Source organism: Abrus precatorius, unplaced genomic scaffold (genome assembly GCF_003935025.1).
Source record: "Abrus precatorius isolate BTA unplaced genomic scaffold, Abrus_2018 Scaffold9, whole genome shotgun sequence".
Taxonomy (NCBI): domain Eukaryota; kingdom Viridiplantae; phylum Streptophyta; class Magnoliopsida; order Fabales; family Fabaceae; genus Abrus; species Abrus precatorius.
The window spans coordinates 4,834,224-4,855,434 of record NW_020874439.1 but is presented as its reverse complement, the minus strand read 5'-3'; the positions used below and the strand labels follow the sequence as shown (position 1 = coordinate 4,855,434).

At 28.8% G+C, this 21,211-nt stretch overlaps 1 protein-coding gene across 4 annotated transcripts; it reads right to left on the bottom strand.

Annotated features, from left to right (window-relative positions):
• Positions 1 to 3,438: 3,438 nt before the first annotated feature.
• On the bottom strand, positions 3,439 to 15,569 carry LOC113849713 (chromo domain protein LHP1-like). 4 transcript variants are annotated; one of them, XR_003502135.1, is made up of 7 exons: positions 14,954 to 15,548; positions 14,707 to 14,732; positions 14,479 to 14,565; positions 13,494 to 14,258; positions 5,524 to 5,584; positions 5,280 to 5,421; positions 3,439 to 3,656 (listed from the first exon to the last, which is right to left on the bottom strand). XR_003502135.1 is itself a non-coding variant. In XM_027479812.1 (6 exons), exons 1-6 carry the CDS (start codon positions 15,329 to 15,331, stop codon positions 5,374 to 5,376), a joined length of 1,365 nt encoding a protein of 454 aa, XP_027335613.1. In that variant the 5' UTR covers positions 15,332 to 15,569; the 3' UTR covers positions 4,931 to 5,373. The 4 variants fall into 4 exon arrangements, 1 of the variants encoding a protein (XP_027335613.1); XR_003502134.1 differs by lacking the exon at positions 3,439 to 3,656 and adding an exon at positions 4,415 to 4,501 and having other exon boundaries at positions 5,063 to 5,421; XR_003502136.1 differs by lacking the exon at positions 3,439 to 3,656 and adding an exon at positions 6,804 to 6,919 and having other exon boundaries at positions 5,393 to 5,421; positions 13,491 to 14,258.
• Positions 15,570 to 21,211: the final 5,642 nt, after the last annotated feature.

Here is a 21,211-nt window from a genome sequence, read left to right as displayed (position 1 = left end):
TTCCTTATATTATTTTAAATTTAAATAAATATAAATTTAATTAAAGTATAAATAATATATTTAAATTATATTGAGTAAAAAATATTAAAAAACATTATTTTTTCAAAAGATAATATTGAAATAAAATATAATATATAAATAATTGAAGGGATTACTTTATAACATTTTCAAGAATATTCAAGACATATCAAACATATTAAAATAACAAAATTATTGAAAAACTTGATTCGTATAAATTTAAAAATTGATTCCATACATTAAACATCTTTTAAGTCTTAAACTTTAAAATATGTATATTTTAAAAAATTATCTGAAATATATATATATATATATATATATATATATATATTTTATTTAATGCGAAGATGCAATATCAAATTTATATAACCAAATTTAGAAATTAAATCCTTTTAAATTAATAAAATAATTATTTAATTATTTTCAAAAATTTACCATCTTGTAAAAAATATAATAAATAACTTAATTATAACCATTTACAAAAATATTATTATTATTATTAGAAGCATAATATAAATTTAGTAATTAACTATTAATTATTACTTATTATCATAAGAAATCATTTAAAGTTCTAAAAATAATATTTTTTATAAAAAAATTCTTAATTTATTTATCAAACTTTTTAATAAATAATAATTTTATATATACACACGAGCATACACACTCAGTTACACATATAATTAAGTGTGTATGCGTGTAAAGCATTAACCTGTAATCTTTTATTTTTATTTTTTTATAAATAAAACAACTGGTTTAAATTAAGTAAATTTTAGTGTTTAAGATTAATAGCTATAAGCTTTTACCACTTGACTTTCATTTTTATATTTTATTTTTAATAATTTATTGTTTTAAATATAAATATAACTATTTCACGTAATTTTATATATTTTTATTGTAATGTGACTATTTTTTACAATCTAAATAGAATAAATTATTTTAAAATCACTTTTTACTCATATTCAAACATACAACTTTTTCCTTATAAATATAATAAATTGTTAAATAATCTATATTAGCCAAGCCGATGTTACAATAACAACAAATTTTTTATTTGAATTTTCACCCATCTATGCTTAATTAATTTTTATGATTACTTTACTAGTTTGTTTCAACTTTTTTTAAAATAACTAATTAGACTTTTAGATTATTTAAAAAAAATAGCTCATTCCCAAACATATACACATTCATTAGCACAACAGGGACTGCCAAATACAACTAGAATAGTTGTACTTACTTGAGGAGTTGTTACTAAATCAAGTATCAATTTTCTTACAGTGGATCATTGTTGAATATTGTACAGTATAAGAGACTCAAATATTTGAAGCAAAAAACCTGTGAAAAATGTTAGTTCATTAAACATTAAGACACAGAAAACATGTTTTGTCTGAACCTATAGTATGGCCTCAGAATAGATTATACAAAAGAATGAAGAGCAAAAGCAAGAGCAATGTTCCCATTCCGAATTCAAATCCATCATAGTTATGGTTGGATATGCTCACATGACCATAAGATGACTTGCCAAAAAAGGGAAATGAAGAAGGCAAGTGAATGAATGCATACACTAATAGAACGAGAAGCACCAAGATTAAGGCTGTAAAACTTTTCTCATCAACTTCAGATACCCATTGAAATGAAGATAAGAACATGTCAAAAATTGACAGAAGAGTAGGCCAGTATATGAGGAATCCCAAGCAAAGCAAGAATAGAGAAGGCATTAATGGTGATGGACCCCTTCCCATATTCTCACTATATTATTACAATGTTCAAAGAAGTATTTGAATTTATAAGAGAATTGCATTGTGAGGCGTTGTTTGGATAGGAATGGCTTCAACTTTATTGGTTATTTTATTTCATGACATTTATCTGTCCAATTTGTTGAGCTATCCCAACGTCTCTTGCAGTAAATACCACTTTTAAATTCCTAATGTTTTCTCAGTTCACGATATAATATTGCTAACATAAAAAGGAAGCCATTTAAAAGTCTATGAAGTTGGATGCCAACCACAGCTTTTGCATCATCTCTATTTTTACATTAAAAAAAAGTATACAAAATGGTTTTTTTCTTCCAAACACATCACGAAAATGTCTTTGGATGATGATCCCTTGAAGTTATTCAGAAAAACATCAGTGATATTACACTTTCTCTAAACAAGTTTCTCCACAAAATACATGAAACAGTTTCTCTATTTTAATATTTAAAGATTGATACTATAAATGATATTTTATAGAGTTATATTTATATCTCACTTGTTCTTTTATTTTTTTAATATATACATACATCTTAAAAATAAACTCTTAAAAAGATAACTTTTGGTTTTCTTATTTAATTGTCAGTAAAATACTTTTTCTAAATGAAAAAAAAAATGTCTTCATTTTTTTTTTCTGGATAAAAGATTCTTGACTCATGTAATAAAACACACATCATATTGGACACCCACAAAATAAAATACCATTTAATAATTTTAAAACATATTTATCAAAATATCACATACCCTATGTCATGCTTCAATTTTTCCTCTCTAACCTGCCAATACAATGCGTCTATATCTCCAAAAGTGGCAACATTATGTAATCAACGAATCGACCCGAAAGGGGCTATGGCATGAGAGCTTCAATTAAAAAAGGCTAGACAACCAAAAGGGGCAATGTGAAAACTAAAACGTCACAATGCAAAGCCTTAACAACGTCAAAATAGAGATTCAAAATAAAGCGTTTCAAGAAGAGTCCAATTATGTTATAAGTAGTAAATTATTTACCATGTAGAGGGCTAATAACATATTTTTGCTCTATATTAATTTATGAATTATATGACTACATATTTTAAAATATTAAAAAGCATATCATATACATAATTTATGATAAAAGAAAAGGCAAAAAAGAAAGATAGTGGAAGGACAGAAGCTCACCCTTGCCCCCTCTTTGGACAAGAAGATGAAGAATTATAGTAAAATTTATTACGGTTATAATCAATATTTTTAAAATTGTACTAGTTATTCAATCAGTAAATATACTAATATTACTTATTGGTTAAATTATAGTAAAATTGATAATATTAAACAATTTTATTTCATGTAATATATTAACTAAATTATAAATTAACCTTAAAATGTATTTTTAAGTCTTACATTTTTTAGATTTAAATTTTAGTCTCTCAAAATGTTTCTTTTGCTTATTTGGCAAAATAAAATATTGACACATACCACAAAAATGTAACATTGCAACATATCTTAGTTAGCCACTTCATCACTTAGGACAATGTGATATTTAAAAAGATAAAGGACTAAAACAATAAAAATTAAGAGATTAAAATAAAAAATAAATAAAAACCAAAAAACATATTTAAACCTTATAAAGTAATAGAGTTAATATTTATATTTATATTAATATAATTTGATGTCATATTATAATAATATGATATTCATAACTTTACCAATATATTTATTATATGAATTTCTTTAAATATTTGATATGTACATAAATAGTTTTGTTATGATAAACTATTTTTTCTTCTGAAAAGTTACTTTTAATTATTTTCAATATATACTCAAGTGTATTAAGCAACATGGAGGCATGGTCCCCGATTCTCGCCACATGCTATTTTCGTTCTGTGTTCCTGTTTCCCACCTCGCTGCAGTAACCTGCAAGAATTCCCAAACATTAATAAAAAATCTGAAAATTTAAAAGAAAAATAGAAACAATATAAAAAAATAAAATAAAAATATACCCTATATTAAAAACTATAAGTAATAAGTCTATTACATCAAATTCACGTAAATACATAAAAATAGTTCAAACTAAAATATAATAACAAACTAAACACATCAAATCAAATTATAGGTATTTTTGTATTTTTAATATATGTATAATTGAGCAAAGATCCCACAGAGCAAGGTGTGATCCCCACACCTCAATCCCCGATCCTACAGGAAATTTTTGCCCAAGAAATTGGCCTCAAATGGGGCAATCCCAACAAGGATCCCATTTTCAAAGTGAAAATTGCTATCACTGTTGTATGCTTATAGTGGGAGTTGTAAGTTTGATTCTTGAGATGACTAAATTGGTATTTTAAGCAACAATACAGGACCAATAATGAGTCACCAATTCAGTGCTAATTCAGTGGGTTTAGAAACAAATTATTGAACCACCAATTATATAAACTCAACCCAACCTGCCATGGGCTTAATTCATGATTGGGAGCATCAGTTTGCTATCACTTACAACAATGATTATTATAATTCCAATCATATTATCTGTTTGGTTGAAATAGTAAATAGTTAGTTTAGTCTAAGGAGTTTTGAACACCATTAGAAATAAACAATCAAGAAAATGAATTTCAATTGAGATGTGAGCACCCACACACACAAGGAAATATAACCTTTTCACAATTTTTCCTGCTACCAAAAAACCCTATCTGCACAGTTATTTTCACAACTTTTCATTGTTGCCTTTCCTGTACCTTAGCCGCAGCCGATTACAGGATCATCTACAAAAGCAGTAGTAGAGGATGAACAAATATTCCAGGGGATTAAAAGTGAATTTTGTTTAATATACATCTGAAAACCATACCAATTTTTCATTTTTAATCATTATACCTTTCAAGACAATTTCTTTATAAGCAAAGAATATACACATTAATTCAAAAAATGTGCACAATCAAGCATTTCATGTTAAGAGGAGTAAAAGCATCAAAAAGCTTATTTCAACTATGTTAAATTTACAAAATAAACAAACTACCTTTTTTACCACACACCTAACAATTTCCATTTAGGAAGGTCCAGTAGAAAAACTTTGCCCCTGAGATCACCAAGGTTAAATTGAAAATATAAATAACTTAGTCTCCCTCGGGAAAAAAATTTTAAAAAAATGACCAAATTTGCATTTTATGTAAGAGAACTGAGTGAAAGATAGCTTTCAATTCTAAGATATATTCATCCTAACAGAATAACATTTAATTGTGGATTCTCCGTGTAAGGTTAGTAGAATCAGGACATAATAGGCAAATGCAAATTGCTTATAAGTAAATAAGAGCTTCCATAAATTTTACATTAATCCAAAATAGAGTTTTGTTCTTGACCAACTCTTAAAAAGCCATTCCCTATCTTCATTTGTTGAGGCATTGAAAATATCAAGTTCTTCATGCCATCCCCAGTAAAACATGGTGCCTATCAGCGTGCATCATCACAGTATGTAGCACACTGACAACAACTGGTTAAATAGTCATTCATACCTATATATATGTTAACAAACAATGCATTTCTTACCCTTAACTATCTTCTGCATCTACAAGAGTACATGCTACAGCTTAACTACAAAGTTTGAACACTTGAAAATCTAACTACATATAGGCAAGTTCAGTCACGATGTGGGGCTGTAGCGAAGGTGCTGCTCATAGAAATTGATCAGCTGCAACATGTAAAAAAACATTAGCTTCAGATAAAAGAGAAAATAGAAAAATTTTAACAACGAAATGCTCAACATTAATATTTCTATTGAGAGGGGGCAAACCAGTATCGGATTGTAAGCCTTGAGATACTTGTTGTCAACCATCACTTCTGTTCCATCAGACCTACGAAGTTAACAAGATAAACTTTATGTGAAGAAGCATGTTGATTTAGATTGAAATCATTTAAATATGTAAATATATTCTCACATAACCATTGATTTTCCTCCTCTCCAATTTACTTTCAGGATATAAAAAATAGATGGCAGGATCAAACTTGATAAATATTGCGGACTTAATATATGGAAACATACGAATCTTGCTTTCTGTCATATAACTTCTTTTCTGGACATTCTACCTCCATTTTGAGTCAATTCAAGAATCATGGGTCCAAAGCAAAAAATATTAGACCAACAAGTTTTGTTACTTTAAATATAAATGATATGTAAATATACCCATATTAAAATGAAAATACTTTTCTTGATCAACATATTTTCTTCCTGTAATCTAGATTCTCTCAGTCTGTCACTCTCTAAATTGAGAGATAACAATATACGCAAAGAAAAATGCAAGACTAGCTCAAAAGCAGGCCATCATCATAGAGCCGCAAATTTGACATTATCATTAAAAGGCATATATAACCTGCACACATTGCAAAATAAGAGTACAATAAGATTAACCAATAACATTAGATTCAAGGTTGTCAAAATCAAGTTTCAAGGTTGGAACAGATAGGGGATGTTAGATCATAACACAACTGTAAGAGTCAACTAAAATTCAGGATTATTTTGGAACACACATGTATACAACAACCACCAAGCCTTATCCTACTAAGTAGGGTCAGCTACATGGATCACACAATGCCATTGAATTCAGTCAAAAATCAAATTTTCAGAAATTTGGAAATTTTCAAAAATCTGACATAAATATATACATGGAAAATGGCATAAATAAGAAAAACAGCCCTTAAATCACAACAAACATTTAATAAATGAGAAGAAAGGAGATAAGTCATGTAAGTTTTGACAAAAAAAAAAGGAGAAATGCATAAAACTAAAGCATAGAAGAAAATAACAGCAACCCAACCACCCAAAGCAACAGAGAACTGGAGAAGAAAGGATAAGAAAAAACAGATGCAGTCACAGCAACCCAGACACAAACAAGCAATGGAATTGTGCACACCAGAGGCCTAGAGTGTCAACTTGAGGGGAATAGAGGCAGAGAGTTGAATGTTGATATCAGGGTGGGTCTAGCAGGTTAGGGTTCACAAAACATTAAAAATGGGCTTTTCTAAATGAAACAGGCTGGGCGACCCGACCCGACCCGTGGAAAATAGTCTTAATACATTTTTGGTCCTAAGATGTGCCACTCTGGAGCGGCAATTCCCTTGACTCCGATCAGATTTGCGAGTCATAGTGGAGGGCAACTCACTGGAGAGGCCACAACACATTGAATTGTACACTCAAAGTTGAAGCGCAAATTTGACAACAATTATTAGATTAATAACAAAACCAATGAACTTCACATAATTTAGTAAAAGGACCAATTTTCAATAAATTTCATAAATTGTTTTAGGAATTAGGATACTTCAAAGATTTTACATTTACCAAGCAAATGATTTTAATTCATCAATTAAAAAGGAAACATTTTAACAGCAAAAAGATTGATGGACATGGATATTACACACGAGAAAGTTGCGGCACATGAGGAGACATAGAAGACAAAATCAGTAATAAATGTATGAGAGGAAATTACAGTAACACCTATTAGGAAAAAAATATGACAGAATCTTGCCTAAAATGACTGTCATTTATAGATAAGATCACATGTACACAGGAAGAAAAGTGATCAAATCAAATGGAGCATAGCCAACAGACAAAGGTAGAGAAAGAAAGATCCAAAAAAATCTAATGAAAAACTGTTCAAAGAAGAGACCTTATTCTAAATGGCCTTTCCAAAAAGCTTGGATTTTGACAAAAAGGAAAGGCATAATTTGATCCATCAATGTGGCCAACCCATGTGACAAAAGGCCATTGTCTATGAAGCCCATATACGTAAACACAAGGATACAGGACATTTCTAAAAATCAAGATAAGACATGGCCTACATATATTAATAGAAATTTAATATATTTATACACATACAAACACATGAATTCACAATATTTGCAATGAGACATTACTAATTTCTCATTAATATATAAACATATCAATAGTCAATAGTTGATTATCACAATTTACAAAAAAGCACTTACGATCATAACAATGAAACATACATCTTTCCCTCAACCATTCTACTGTGAACATATCACAAAAGATGTGTCAAAATATCACAAAAGAATCATCATCTTATTCAAAAGAAGTTTTGGCTCTATAATTTCCAATTCCTACAATTCACTTCTTAACACTAACAATGTCAGCCTCATCCCATCCATCCACAACATTGGATGTGGTCTATTGGTTTAGAACAGAATGATGGGGATCTACAATTGAAGTCTTACGTTTGAAAAGAATATTATGTAAGTGTACCCCACAAAAAGGAGTTATATAATATAATAATATATTTGAAAGTTTTAAATATATAAGGACTTGACCATATCGTATCCTACTGTATCTCATGGTTTATTTAAAAAAAAAAACATTTGGATACCTTCTAGATACCTATTCGACTGTACCGCACGTGTCTCAATATGAGAAACGTGTCTAATATTGATACTTTGCCATTTTTGAAGGGCTTTATAGGCTATTGTTGTTATTAGAAAACTAGGCCTAATTCACTGAGGTTTTCCTAAGTTTTATAAGAAGTATTATGATCATATTCTTAACTGGGACATCTTAACATCTGTCATTATAGGCTAATTTTAATAAGACAAAGCTGTAAATATTAACATGAATTTCTTGCAATCCAAAGTATTTCCTTTTATTATTGCTAATTAATAGCAAATATACAACTTCAAATTACATTTAAATATATAATCAAGTTTCAATAAAGTGATGAATACCAAAGAACAAAATTGAGTCTTTACTGATAACACCTTATCATCCTCCTCATTTTAAAACTCATTACTTTTTTGTCTATTAAAATTTCTTTGCCAACAAGCTATTGGCTAAGTTGATGCTATTTGATGTTTATGTGCTAGATGGGGGAGTTTGAATCAATGTTACATGGTTCATGGTACGTGGTACATAGTAAAGGTACATGGTAAGCGACTTTTCTATGTATGTGGAACGGGAGAATATACTAAATTGGTTTGCTTTTTCAAAACAAATTTCGCTTGACATTTGATCATCAAGCATTAACATTAAAAAGCCTTTGGCTAAGTTGTTGCTATCTGATGTTTGTGCACTAGTTGGGGGAGTTAGAATCAATGTTAAACCCTAAACAAATTTCGCTTGACATTTGATCATCAAGCATTAACATTAAAAAGCCTTTGGCTAAGTTGTTGCTATCTGATGTTTGTGCGCTAGTTGGGGGAGTTAGAATCAATGTTAAACCCTAAACAAATTTCGCTTGACATTTGATCATCAAGCATTAACATTAAAAAGCCTTTGGCTAAGTTGTTGCTATCTGATGTTTGTGCGCTAGTTGGGGGAGTTAGAATCAATGTTATACAGTTCATGGTACAACTTGGTACATAGTACATGTACGCGGTATGGGACTTTCCTAAACTTGTGGAATGGGAGAATATACTAATTTGGTTTGCTTTTTTGAAACAAAATTCGCTTAACATTGGATCATCAAGCATTACCATTAAAAAGCCTTGGCTAAGTTGTTGCTATCTGATGTTTGTGCGCTAGTTGGGGAAGTTAGAATCAATTTTAGACGGTTCATGGTACAACTTGGTACATAGTACATGTACGCGATATGGGACTTTCCTAAACATGTGGAATGGGAGAATATACTAATTTGGTTTGCTTTTATGGAACAAAATTCACTTTACATTGGATCATCAAGCATTAACATCAAAAAGCCTTTGGCTAAGTTGTTGCTATCTGATGTTTGTGCGCTAGCTGGGGGAGTTTGAATCAATGTTATATGGTCCGTGGTACAACTTGGTACATAGTACATGTAAGCGGTATGGGACTTTCCTAAACGTGGAATGGGAGAATATACTAGTTTGGTTTGCTTTTATGGAACAAAATTCACTTTACATTGGATCATCAAGCATTAACATCAACAAGCCTTTGGCTATGTTGTTGCTATCTAATGTTTGTGCTAGTCAAGGGAGTATGAATCAATGTTACATGGTTGGTGGTACAACATGGTACATAGTACAGATACAGATACATGGTATGCGACTTTTCTATGTACGTGGAACAGAAGAATATACTAAATTGGCTTGCTTTTTCGAAACAAAATTCACTAAACATTGGATCATCAAGCATTAACATCGACAAGCCTTTGGCTAAGTTGTTGCTATCTGATGTTTGTGCACTAGTTGGGGGGGTTTGAATCAATGGTACATGGTTCGTGGTTCAACTTGGTACTTAGTATAGGTGCGCGGTATCAGACTTCTGTAAGTATGTGGAACTGGATAATATACTAATTTGGTTTGCTTTTTTGGAACAAAATCCACTTAACATTGAATCGTCAAGCAATAACATCATGGGGGAGTTTGAATCAATGTTACATGAGTCATGGTATAACTTGGTACATAGCACAGGCAGAGGTATGCCGTAAGGGGCTTTTCTAAGTATGTGGAACGGGAGAATATACTAATTTGGTTTGCTTCTATGGAACAAAATTTGCTCAACATTGGATAGTCAAGCATTAACATCATCGATGGACCCATGAATGTTTATGTTGTGGTGGAAACACACATACAAATTGTGGAATACATATGTAGACATAAAACATGTAATATAATATAAAGGAAACAATTAATTGTGGAGGGAAATCCCCCCAACAACCTTATGAATAGGCCTGTCCCCGCTGCTGAACATCTACGGTAACCTAATTATGGAATGCTCTACAAACATTTTGGGTTGCAAGCAACTTATATTTAGGAACGTTCCAAAATGTTGTATGCAGGGGGCATTACAAATCCATGTAACACCGGCTTGAATCTCCCTAACGGCACTTCTCTCTCCCAATGGAAACCTAGTAGGACGCAAGTAGGTCATGGAGGGAAGTTGAGCCTCCTCTGCAGCAATAAGGGTCAAGTACCAGAAAACAACAGGCTCATTTGATTGCATTTCATTTTTTTAGTTTCCAAAATCTGTTTCGTAAGACAATTTTAGAAATCACTTTTTCTAAAACAAACAACCAAACCTTATCCCACTAAGTCAGATTGGCTACACGGATCACACAATATCGTTTGACACTTAGTCAAGCCATTCAATGTGTTACTTCCATCGTTGTTAATCTCGGATAACAGTAAATAGCGAATGACCCCTAAAACGCTATAATAGAATAGCGTATTGCGGGATAATTGCTATTTAAAAATTTATAATATGCATGTATAATATGTTATATACACATAATTTTAGTATAGATGCTCAAAAAATTCTCAAAATTTATTACATAATCATCATTCTAAGTAAAAGTGTAAAACAATACAGTATGGGTGTTATATTAAACAAAATAATGTTTTCACATGATAAAGTTGAAGCAAGAGTGACAGAGGAGACGCCGAAAAATTTGATTTATCGGCTGAACAGACAAACAGAGGAGACGCCAGGCAGAAGACGCCAGAAAAACCAATTCCTCCAATGAATAGAAAAATAGAGGTTGTTGGAGAGAAGGCACCGAAAAAGCTGATTCCTCGGGCAAAATGGAGTAGATGAGCCTCCAAAGGAGCTGATTTCTCTAGCAAAATGGAATGGGTGCACCAATGAGAAGGGAAGAAACAGCTAAGCAGAGGCTCAGAATTTTTGGGGACAGAGGAGAGAGTGGGGAAGATGAAATCAACATATATTTTTTATAAAGGGTAAATGACCTTTCTAGCCTTAAAAATAATCCAAACAGTTTTATAAAAAATAGAATAGGGTTTCTTTCTTTCCCCCAAATTGCGCAATCGCAATGAGAACATCTCCCTATTCTGGCCATGGACACCCACAACTGCCACAACATGGTGGCAGTGGCGGCCGACGGCCATGCCAGCACGATAGCACTGCTGTAGCGTACTATTAACAATTATGGATACTTCTGAGTAACAACATAACCTTTGTACAACATCGTCATGAGTACTCCCCATGTAAGCTTCAACAAGTTTTACACTGGTTGCCAAAGGCCTAACACAACCCTCCTTTACCCAGACTTGGGACATGCTATCTAAATAATTTGTAGAAAAAAAACTTCCCTTTCAACTACCACACACCATTACCCCACTACATTCCTAAAAATACTGTTGTATTTTGAAAACATCCCAAACTAGTTTTTCTTTTCAATTTTTAAAAAAAGAAATTTGAAATTGGTTTTACTTTTTAAATCACCAAACAAAAACAAACTTTATCAAACAAACATTTTCCTTTTTTTTTAAATTAAAAACATTTTAAAAACAGATGTCAAACAAGCCCAAAATTTCTTCTTTCATCCAGCTCCCAAACAAAAACAGAGTGAAAACATCACAGTAGCCAGTACTAGCAGCAGTTTAGTGCTGATGGTTGGAAACAAGCCACAGCATTACTAAAAAGAAAACAATAATCCCATATTCAAATGAATTCCCTTTCGTAAATCAGCTAGAATTTTAATTTTTTTTTTGTCAAGCCACAAAATTTGAAGGTAATAGTGTTTTAATTTAGTATAGAAAAGGTAGTTTTCATCATTTTCTATAGAACTTTAAAAACAAGAAACAAAATGAAAGTAAGGTAAACACTTTTGAAATTAAAAGTGAAAATAGAAAATATTTTCTCCAACCAAACCACTCCTTATTGTCACAATCATAGTTATCAATAATTTAAGCCTCTAACTCAATTCCTTAAAGTAACAAAACATTAAGGACTATATAAAACTAGAACTGAATAAGTAGAGATTTAGACAAAATAAAAGAACAAAATGGCCAGAATTAAAACCAATAAAACACAGAAAAAGATAAGGAAAAAAAAAAAGAGGTGGACAGACTGAACAGGTAGAGGAGAACAACTTGTGGTGGGACAGTAGTAAAACAAAGGGAAAAACAGATAACTTGACAGAAAATGAAGAACAAGGATCAAAGAACAGAGATTTGCCAGAAACTGGCCGGAAAACACCAGCAGCTCACAGGAAAGCCACCAGAGAGCAGAGGCTTGGTGGATCGCACAATACTAAAGGGTCAGAGAAAAGAGGGTCGGCAAAAATGAGAAGAGGAATGATTGGGTTCTTAAAAACCATTTAAAGCCTTTTTCTATTTCAACCCATAAACTCCAAAATACCACACCATACATTATTCTGCAAAGTTAAAAATTTAGGAAATCTTTGGGTTTCCGAAAAATCTCACGGTAGCAGCCAAGATGCATGCAAAAAGCCGCAATTTCCACCATGATGGCAACATGACAAGCTTGAAATAGCAGCCAACCAATGCAATATGACACCACTATAGCAGCACTATTGCATGCTATTCACAATCTAGATTACAATTACATTAATTTTCCCCTTTACTTTTACCAAGAATTCAGCCCTGCTTACTTTATTAACCCACAAAAAAAAAAAAAAAAACTTCAATCACTTAATGAATTTCAAGTTACATTAACACCTTTTCTATATTAGTCATTTAAAGTGCATTTTATCAATCAAAATATAAAATAGAAGTAAAGGATGTTGCAAATATCTATGACTGTCCTCATTTGTGAACGAGGAGCTGGATATTTGTCTCTTCAACTTATAATAAAAGGGGCAGGTACAAGTATAAAAATTGATCTCATGAACCAGAAGCTCAGTATTAATGAGTGTATATATGAAACCAAAGCAACCACTATGTCTCAGATAAAAATAATACCTTAAAAATAGAGTCAAGAATCAATTCATCTTAGCAAGCATATTATGAAACTAATGCAGTTGTAAAAGTTTGATAAAAGACAACAACGAAACTTATTGTCATAAATTGCGGAGTAACTACCTCATAGCCACAAAGGTCACCAAAACATCCTGCGTACCACTGGATACTGAAGCTGAATAGCCTACTGGCCTTATAATCTTCACAATGTTGCTGGCAGGCCTAGCATGATCTGTCTTGTAACGACTATTATTACCTCCATTGTCAGCAATCCCTGTTCCTGCTGGCTCAGCTGTTCCAACAGGCATGCCAATTGGTCTTTGTGCATTAACAGGCTCCTCACCAGTATATGAATCTTTTTTAAACCTCTTCACAGAACCAGATTTTCTCCTTTTGGCTCCCCTGCAACGGCCACTTTGAGGTGGTTCCTCAGAAACCCCCTTCGATTGACCATCCACTTGACGAATATTGCCTGATGAAATCCTAGCTTCTTGAAACTGTATGGCAAGCTTGTCCGTATCATACCCATTGGTAGTTGTAGCCCGAAGTTCACTAAGCTTAGGATCATAATCATTTTCCTCATTCCTTTCAACATTTTGCTCTGAAGCATTTGCAGACCTATTATCATTAGCATGCTTGGCTTGTCCAAGATTGCCGGCATCACCATTAGTTTCCACCTCATCAGCAAAAATCACAGTCTGAGGAAAGGCAGGAATATCAGAAATACTAAGATCATTAAGAGGAGCAGGCTGAGTATGATTCTCAGCTGTACTAGTCGAAAAACGTCTTAGGCTGTAGGGAGTAGTAGAACGCTCCAGCCGCTTCTTGGGTTGAGTATGATGCACCACATGCTTGCGTCTGCGCCTACGATGCTTTCCCGATCTCAAGCTTCAAAACCACAAAAAAATAAAAAACAATACCCATAAACAAAAGTTACACAATTGTGACATCCAAATCCACCTATGCTTCTGATAATAGCAGTCTTCTACCTATGCTTATAAGCAACCTATTAGCAATCACAGCAAAACAGAACATCCATACAAAAAAAATCATCGGAAAGTTGTGCCTTTGACATCCTTATTCATTTCATTGAAGAAAAAGGGAATACCTCTCCTCGAAGGCTTCAACAACATCAGGAACAGACTCTAGATTTTCAGGGGGCTCCCAAGTGTTGGCTGTCTCAGGCCACCCACGCCTTCATCAACAAACAAATAATCATACAAATAAGCAAAAATATATCAAAAATTTCACATTATCACCTTATCCCCTTCAGTTCCATCACAATCCTGTTGAAAAAAAAAAGAACAGAACACAAAGGAGGAAAAGGGGCACTCACCATTTGATAAAGTACTGCAGCTGACCCTATACATGCAACATTTGAAATCCACATTGTCATAAACCAAAACCATAAGAAAACAAAAACAAAAAGAAATATATATAGTCAGGCCAAAAAACAAATTAGACAAAAAAGAAAATCAAATGAAAAAAAAAACCCCATTACAGATTTTAAAAATACAAAAAAAAAGGAGAGAAAAACCAGAACCCCGTGTTAAAAGAAGAAGAAAAAAAGGAAACTTTTTCACCTTTCGGACTCTCTTACGACGAATAGCTTCAACTTCATAGAATCCATCACCAAGAATAAGACCTTGTCCACCCTCTTGAGGCACAGCAGCAGGAGCATCACCATCGCCGCCACCATTTTCCTCTTCTCCATCCTCTTCCTCTTCTTCCTCTTCATCTTCCTCTTCTTCACCTTCTTCTCCCTCATCCGCACCCTCTCCTTCAGAATCCTCTGCATGGGGTTCCTCAGCTCCCTCTTTCGGCAACTGGGTACCCTCGTTTTCCTCAAAGTTCACAACTTGGGAACCCCCACCTTCACCACCCAAACCCACAGCATCAGAAGAAACAGAAGCATCGTTCGGAGTCTCCGAGGTTGCCTTTCTCTTCCCTCCACCCTTCATTGCCTTGCCAAAAAAACAAAATCGAAAGGAACAATCTTAGACTGTGTTCCTTTTTTCTATGTAAAAAGGAACAACCTTGGACTCTTTTTTTTTTTTTTTGTTCTGACACAGAAGAAGAGGGAGAGGAAGAAAAAACCAAAAGTTGTGTCCACTGAAGAGTGAGTTGTGAATCTATGCAGAAGAAGAAGCTAAATCCATCACTTTGGTTTTTTTATTTAACTCTAATTTCCTCTTTCGCCCCTTTCCTTTTTCATATCCTTCTTTTATTTCCAATATTTTCCCTTTTTATTCTTTTTTATTATTTTGCTTTTTTGGGATTTTAAGGGTTTTGCTTTCCCTCCTATCCCCGCCATTTCTCGCTGCCCGATGTTTCGCTGGGTTTTGCCTTTTTTTTATTATTATTTATTATTATTTTTCAATTCACCACTAATCAATGTCCTCAAGGTTACCACAGTTTCAAAAATTAATAAATAATAAAATATTAAAAATATTGAAATGAATTAAATGTTGTAAAATTATACATATTATAAAATGTTTCAATAAATTTTTTTTAATAAATACATAAATTAATTTTTGAAAGGGACAATGTCTATCATTAATTTTTAAATTTTTTGTTTTGAAAAGTTTGACTTTCAAATTTATTACTTCATTCACATTTTGGTTATTTTTTGAAATTAATTAATCATAAAAAGTGTTGATGAGTATAATTAGTTTTTAAATATGCTATTTTTTGTCATATTTTGTTCTCACTTTATTTATTTAAAAAATATTTAACATGTTTTGTGATTAAATTATATAAAATAAAATTTCATGTGTTATTTTTAAATAAAGACAACACATTTTTTAACATATTTTTAACACATTCTATTAATTAAAATTTATTAAAAATTATAAATATTGTATAAGTCTCATTTTTTTCATTTTTATTGTAGTAATTTTATTTTTCATATTTACATAACTTTTAATAAAATTCAAGTAATAATTATTAATAAGTTAAAGGATGTGTATTAGTTCCCCAGGAAATTTAAATGAGGTGAGTTTTTCATAAATTATTTGAATTAAATGTTTAGTTAATTTTATTTATTGAATTAAACAAATAAACTCAAATTCAAAGTTACAATTAATTACTCAGTTCAAATTTTACAACTTAATACTAACCACTTGTAAATAGTTCATATATACATGCATATTTACATAACTGTAATGTTATTTATTATATTTACTTAAATTTTTACTTTTTATTGTTACCGTTGTGTGTGTTGTTTATCTAATTTTAGTTTTTAGCAGTTGTATTTTAAATAAATAATGATAAACTTTTTAAAAGAAATATATTATTTTATAGAAATATCTTTTCTTAAAACCTTTAGTTATTTTTATGTAAACAAAATTATATTTTAATTCACTTTTTAACATAAAAATACTCATTGAATATTAAATTATTTAAAAGTTATTCAAAATTTGTAAAAATAATAACTTATAAATGAGCTAATGACTCAAATTTAAATTACAAAAATTTTAATCAAATTAAATATAAGCTTTACATTTATTGTGTTTAAATAAATAAGTCAAATTTAATTTTTTTTCATAAATACAACTTACTCTTTAAGTATTTGACTTGGACTCTGTTTATTTATATCCCTTCTTTTAAAATTTAAATTATATATTTATTCAAATTTTATATTTTTGATGCCCCAACATTTACCCATTTTCCTTTTTTATATTATCCATGTACTAACTTACATAGTCATATTAAATATAATAATTTTTAACACAAAATTTTCATAGTTATTTATCATTTTAAATATTAATTATTTTTTTAATAATACATTTATTTATTAAGAATAGCTTTTTTAAATAACTATTATAACAGCTTCATATTAATCTGGGAGCAGTTATTATCAACTTTTTCCTGTAACAAGTTTAACATTTTTAATAAGTATATTTTAATAAAATTATTTTATTCTATCATAATAATTAAAAATAACAATAATTTTTAATATACATATATATATATATAGAGAGAGAGAGAGAATATGAGAAAATATAATGTTATACACTCTTTTAATATTGTCTTAGTAATTTTTGCATTGTTCTGTAAATACAGTATTAAATAAGTAAAGTAAATATAATTAATGCTAAAAGTAAAAGAAAATGAGTTGGTGAGTTGGATTGAGACACTTAACCGCTTGCATTGTTCTTTAAAATGTGGGTTTATTTTAAAAAGATTCAAAAAGTTTTTAAAATAAATATCACATAACTTTTCAACCATTCTAGAAATTTTATATTTTATGTTTTTATATTTTAAAATTTTTGAGAAATAAAATAATTTATAAAAGGCAATGAAAAGGATTTAGTTTTTACCTTTTTATAATTATTTAATTAGATAACAATAATTATAATGGTAAAAGTATGACCAAATGCGGGCCCCATACTAATAATAGTATACAAAAGACAATAAAAATAGATGGTTGTGCGAATACTTTTTCTTTCTGTAAAAAATATGTTTAATTGTATTTGTATTTTAATTTGTGTTTAATTTTAATATTAACAATTTTAATTATTTATACTTAGTTTATTTATTTTTTAATTGTTTAAATTAATTTTTTTTATTCTTAAATTTCATTCAATAATTAAAAAAAGTATAATAAAGACGTGACATATTATTAATTTATATAATTTATTAAATAATAGATATATAAAATATTTAAATAAACATATTAAAAATGAGTTTTTTTTGTATTTTTATATACATAAATGATATATTACATATTATTTCTATTTTTATTAATTATTAAATGAATTATTGTATTAAATATTTATTTTAAATAATTAAATATAAATAATTAAAACTAGAGAACTAAAATTGCATAAGTTAAAGCATGTGAATTAAATGCATATTTAAGCCATAAAACTAACTCACATTGATGTGTTAAATATACAATTTATTGTTGTTTTGATATTATAATAAATTTTGTAAAAACAATATTTAAATAAATTAATAAAAATATTATTTGGAAGAAAAACTATATAAAATATTTCGTAATTATTATATGGATAGAAATAAGAAAAATATTAAGTAATTTTTCAATCTTTGCCCTTGTCTTTGTTATTTCTATTAAATTTAATAATTTATCGATATTGGAAAAAAAAGACTAATACAAATAGAAAATAATAATTTAATTGAATTTTTTGAATTATAAATAAATAATATCTTAATTGATTATAATATATATACATGAATTTTAAAAAAAAGGTAGCAGAAATTATATTTTCTTTTAAGAGTATATATGTACTTAAGAATGTAACATTTTATGTAACGATTAAATTATGTTAAATTAAGAAATTAATTTCTTAACTTTTTTTTTAATTTCTGTGTTTTAACTTACAAAAGTATTTTAAATAAATTATTTTTATAAAAATATTAATTTTATTACAAAAATATTTAATTATCTTCTTTCTTCTCATGAACTTTAACAAAAATACAAATTTTTTGGTTGCTTCCTCTTTCTCCTCTTACTCATAAGTTTTCTTATTTCTTTTCCCTTTTTTTTTTTCAGTTTTTACCCTTTATCCATGCTTCTTTCTTTCTTCAAACTAAGAAAAGACTCTTTTTTTCTCTTCCACTTTTTTTTTTCTTCCTCTTACCCCTTAGTCTCACTTTCACAATTCATTCTCCACCCTTTTGAACTTCAACAAATATTTTTTTTTTTTCTCAATAACAATGCCTATTTTGATTTATAAGCTTTACTATGTAAAGGTGTATACATATAGAAAAAGGAAAATAGAATAGACCGTTTATTCATGTAATTATATGGTAAATAGTTAAATTTAATAAAATTAAACCTATGTCATTGTCTAAGCACTAACATTTATTAAATAAGGTTTTTAAATGATAAATCTAAAGGGACTTCATCCACACCTTTTAAGCTAAAAAAATGTTTCATTAGATTTTTGTTGGAAAATAAAAAAGAGAAAGGTAAAAGTGATAAGTATTTTTGTGGTTTAAATAAGAGGAGGAATATGGATATGAGATAAAAAGAGAAAGAAAAATAATAAAAAAGAAGAAGAAAAAAATTGAGAAAGTCTATATGAGAAGAGAGAAATAGGGTGTGGAGACATAGAGAGTAAGACGAGAGAAAAACAAAAGAGACAATAAAAATAATTGTCAAAATATATTATATTTTTGTTAAGTTAAAAAAAAAAATGAACAATTTTTTTTAATAGAATGAAACTTTTTTTAGTAATTTATCTGAACTATTTTTGTGTACTAAACAAAGAAGAAGAAGAACAAATCAAAATAAAATCAAGAAAATAAAGAAAAAATATACTATTTTAGCTGCTAAATTAATCTGAATTTGCTTTTGTATTTATTTGTAAATTGCTAATTATGCAAACTTTTAAACTTCAGCTACTATATTATTTTTTTCTATATCACTTTTAGTTTGTATATTTTAATTTATATATAATTTTAGTAATTTTAATTTTAACTATGTATATTTAGTCTCCTTAATTTTTAATTATTCTAATTAAGTCATTCACTAAAATTTCATATAATGTATATATATATATATATATATATATATAAATTTTCTATTAAAAATATATTAAATAAAAATAAAAAACATTTTTATTACATTTTATTTAAATATTTTATATATGTTTATTTATTAACTTATACAAATCAATGCTATATTACGCTTTTACCATAATTTTATTAATTATTGAATAAAATTTTAAAATGAAGAACTTAATTTGAATAATTGAAAAAACTCAAAAGACTAAACATAATTAAGTAAAAATAGTGAGATTAAAATTACACATAAATCAAAATATAAAGGCAAAAGAATAAATACAATTAAGATTTTTTTGTTATCTAATTGTAAGAATGAGAGACCTTCATCCATCAAGTAGATTTTTGACATGGTAAAATTTACAACTCAATACTCTGTGATTCATGGTCAAGCTGTCATTTATGACACCATTGAATTGTTAAGAGTCAATTAATTTGTTTTTTTTCCTGATAATTTAATTTGGAAAAATTACAATTTTAATTCTTTAAGTTTTTGGTTCCAGGTTATTTATTTAATTAATTTTTTTAATTTAATTAGATATTTTAAATTAATTTATCATGTTTGACGTGTTTTCATTTTTTAAAAATTTAAATAAGGTCTTAACATTTTTTCAACTTTATTGCCTTATATATTAAAATATAAAACAGAAGTAAATAATGTTACAAATATTTGTCATTGGTCTCATTTATTAACAAGAAGCCTGGTGAACTTTGTTTTTTCAAAATATCCCTTTTCTTTTTTTCTTTTTTTCAACAATCGTATTCTATAAATTTCATCATTCTCGTAATTGTTATATAAATAATCAAGAAACCAATAATCCTAGTTTTTTTTGGAATAAGAGCTTATTTATATTTTTTAAAATTAAAAAACAGAAAAACTTACTTGTTAATATAATTTTTAAAAACTATTTTTAAAAATTAATTTTTATTTTCAGTTTTTAAAACTTAAAAGCAAAAATACTATTTAAATATTTTTGTTTTAATTTTTTTCTTTCTAAAATTAACAAAAATTTAAATAAAAATAATTTTAAAAACTAAACTATCAATTTATTTTATTTTATTTTCTTAAAAACAGTTTTATAAAATTATTTTAAAATTTATTTTTTAAAAATTAAAAATCAAAACTAAATCAACCAATTCCTAATATTTTGGTTTCAAATACTCATTTTTATTGCCCGTTGACAGGTATACTTACCATTACACCAACGTTGCAATTAAACGAGGAAACCTTCAGATTGGTTTTCCAAGAAATATTATTTCATAAACGACGTCGTATTTCGTTTGCACTGTACCACTCTCCATGTCCAAAC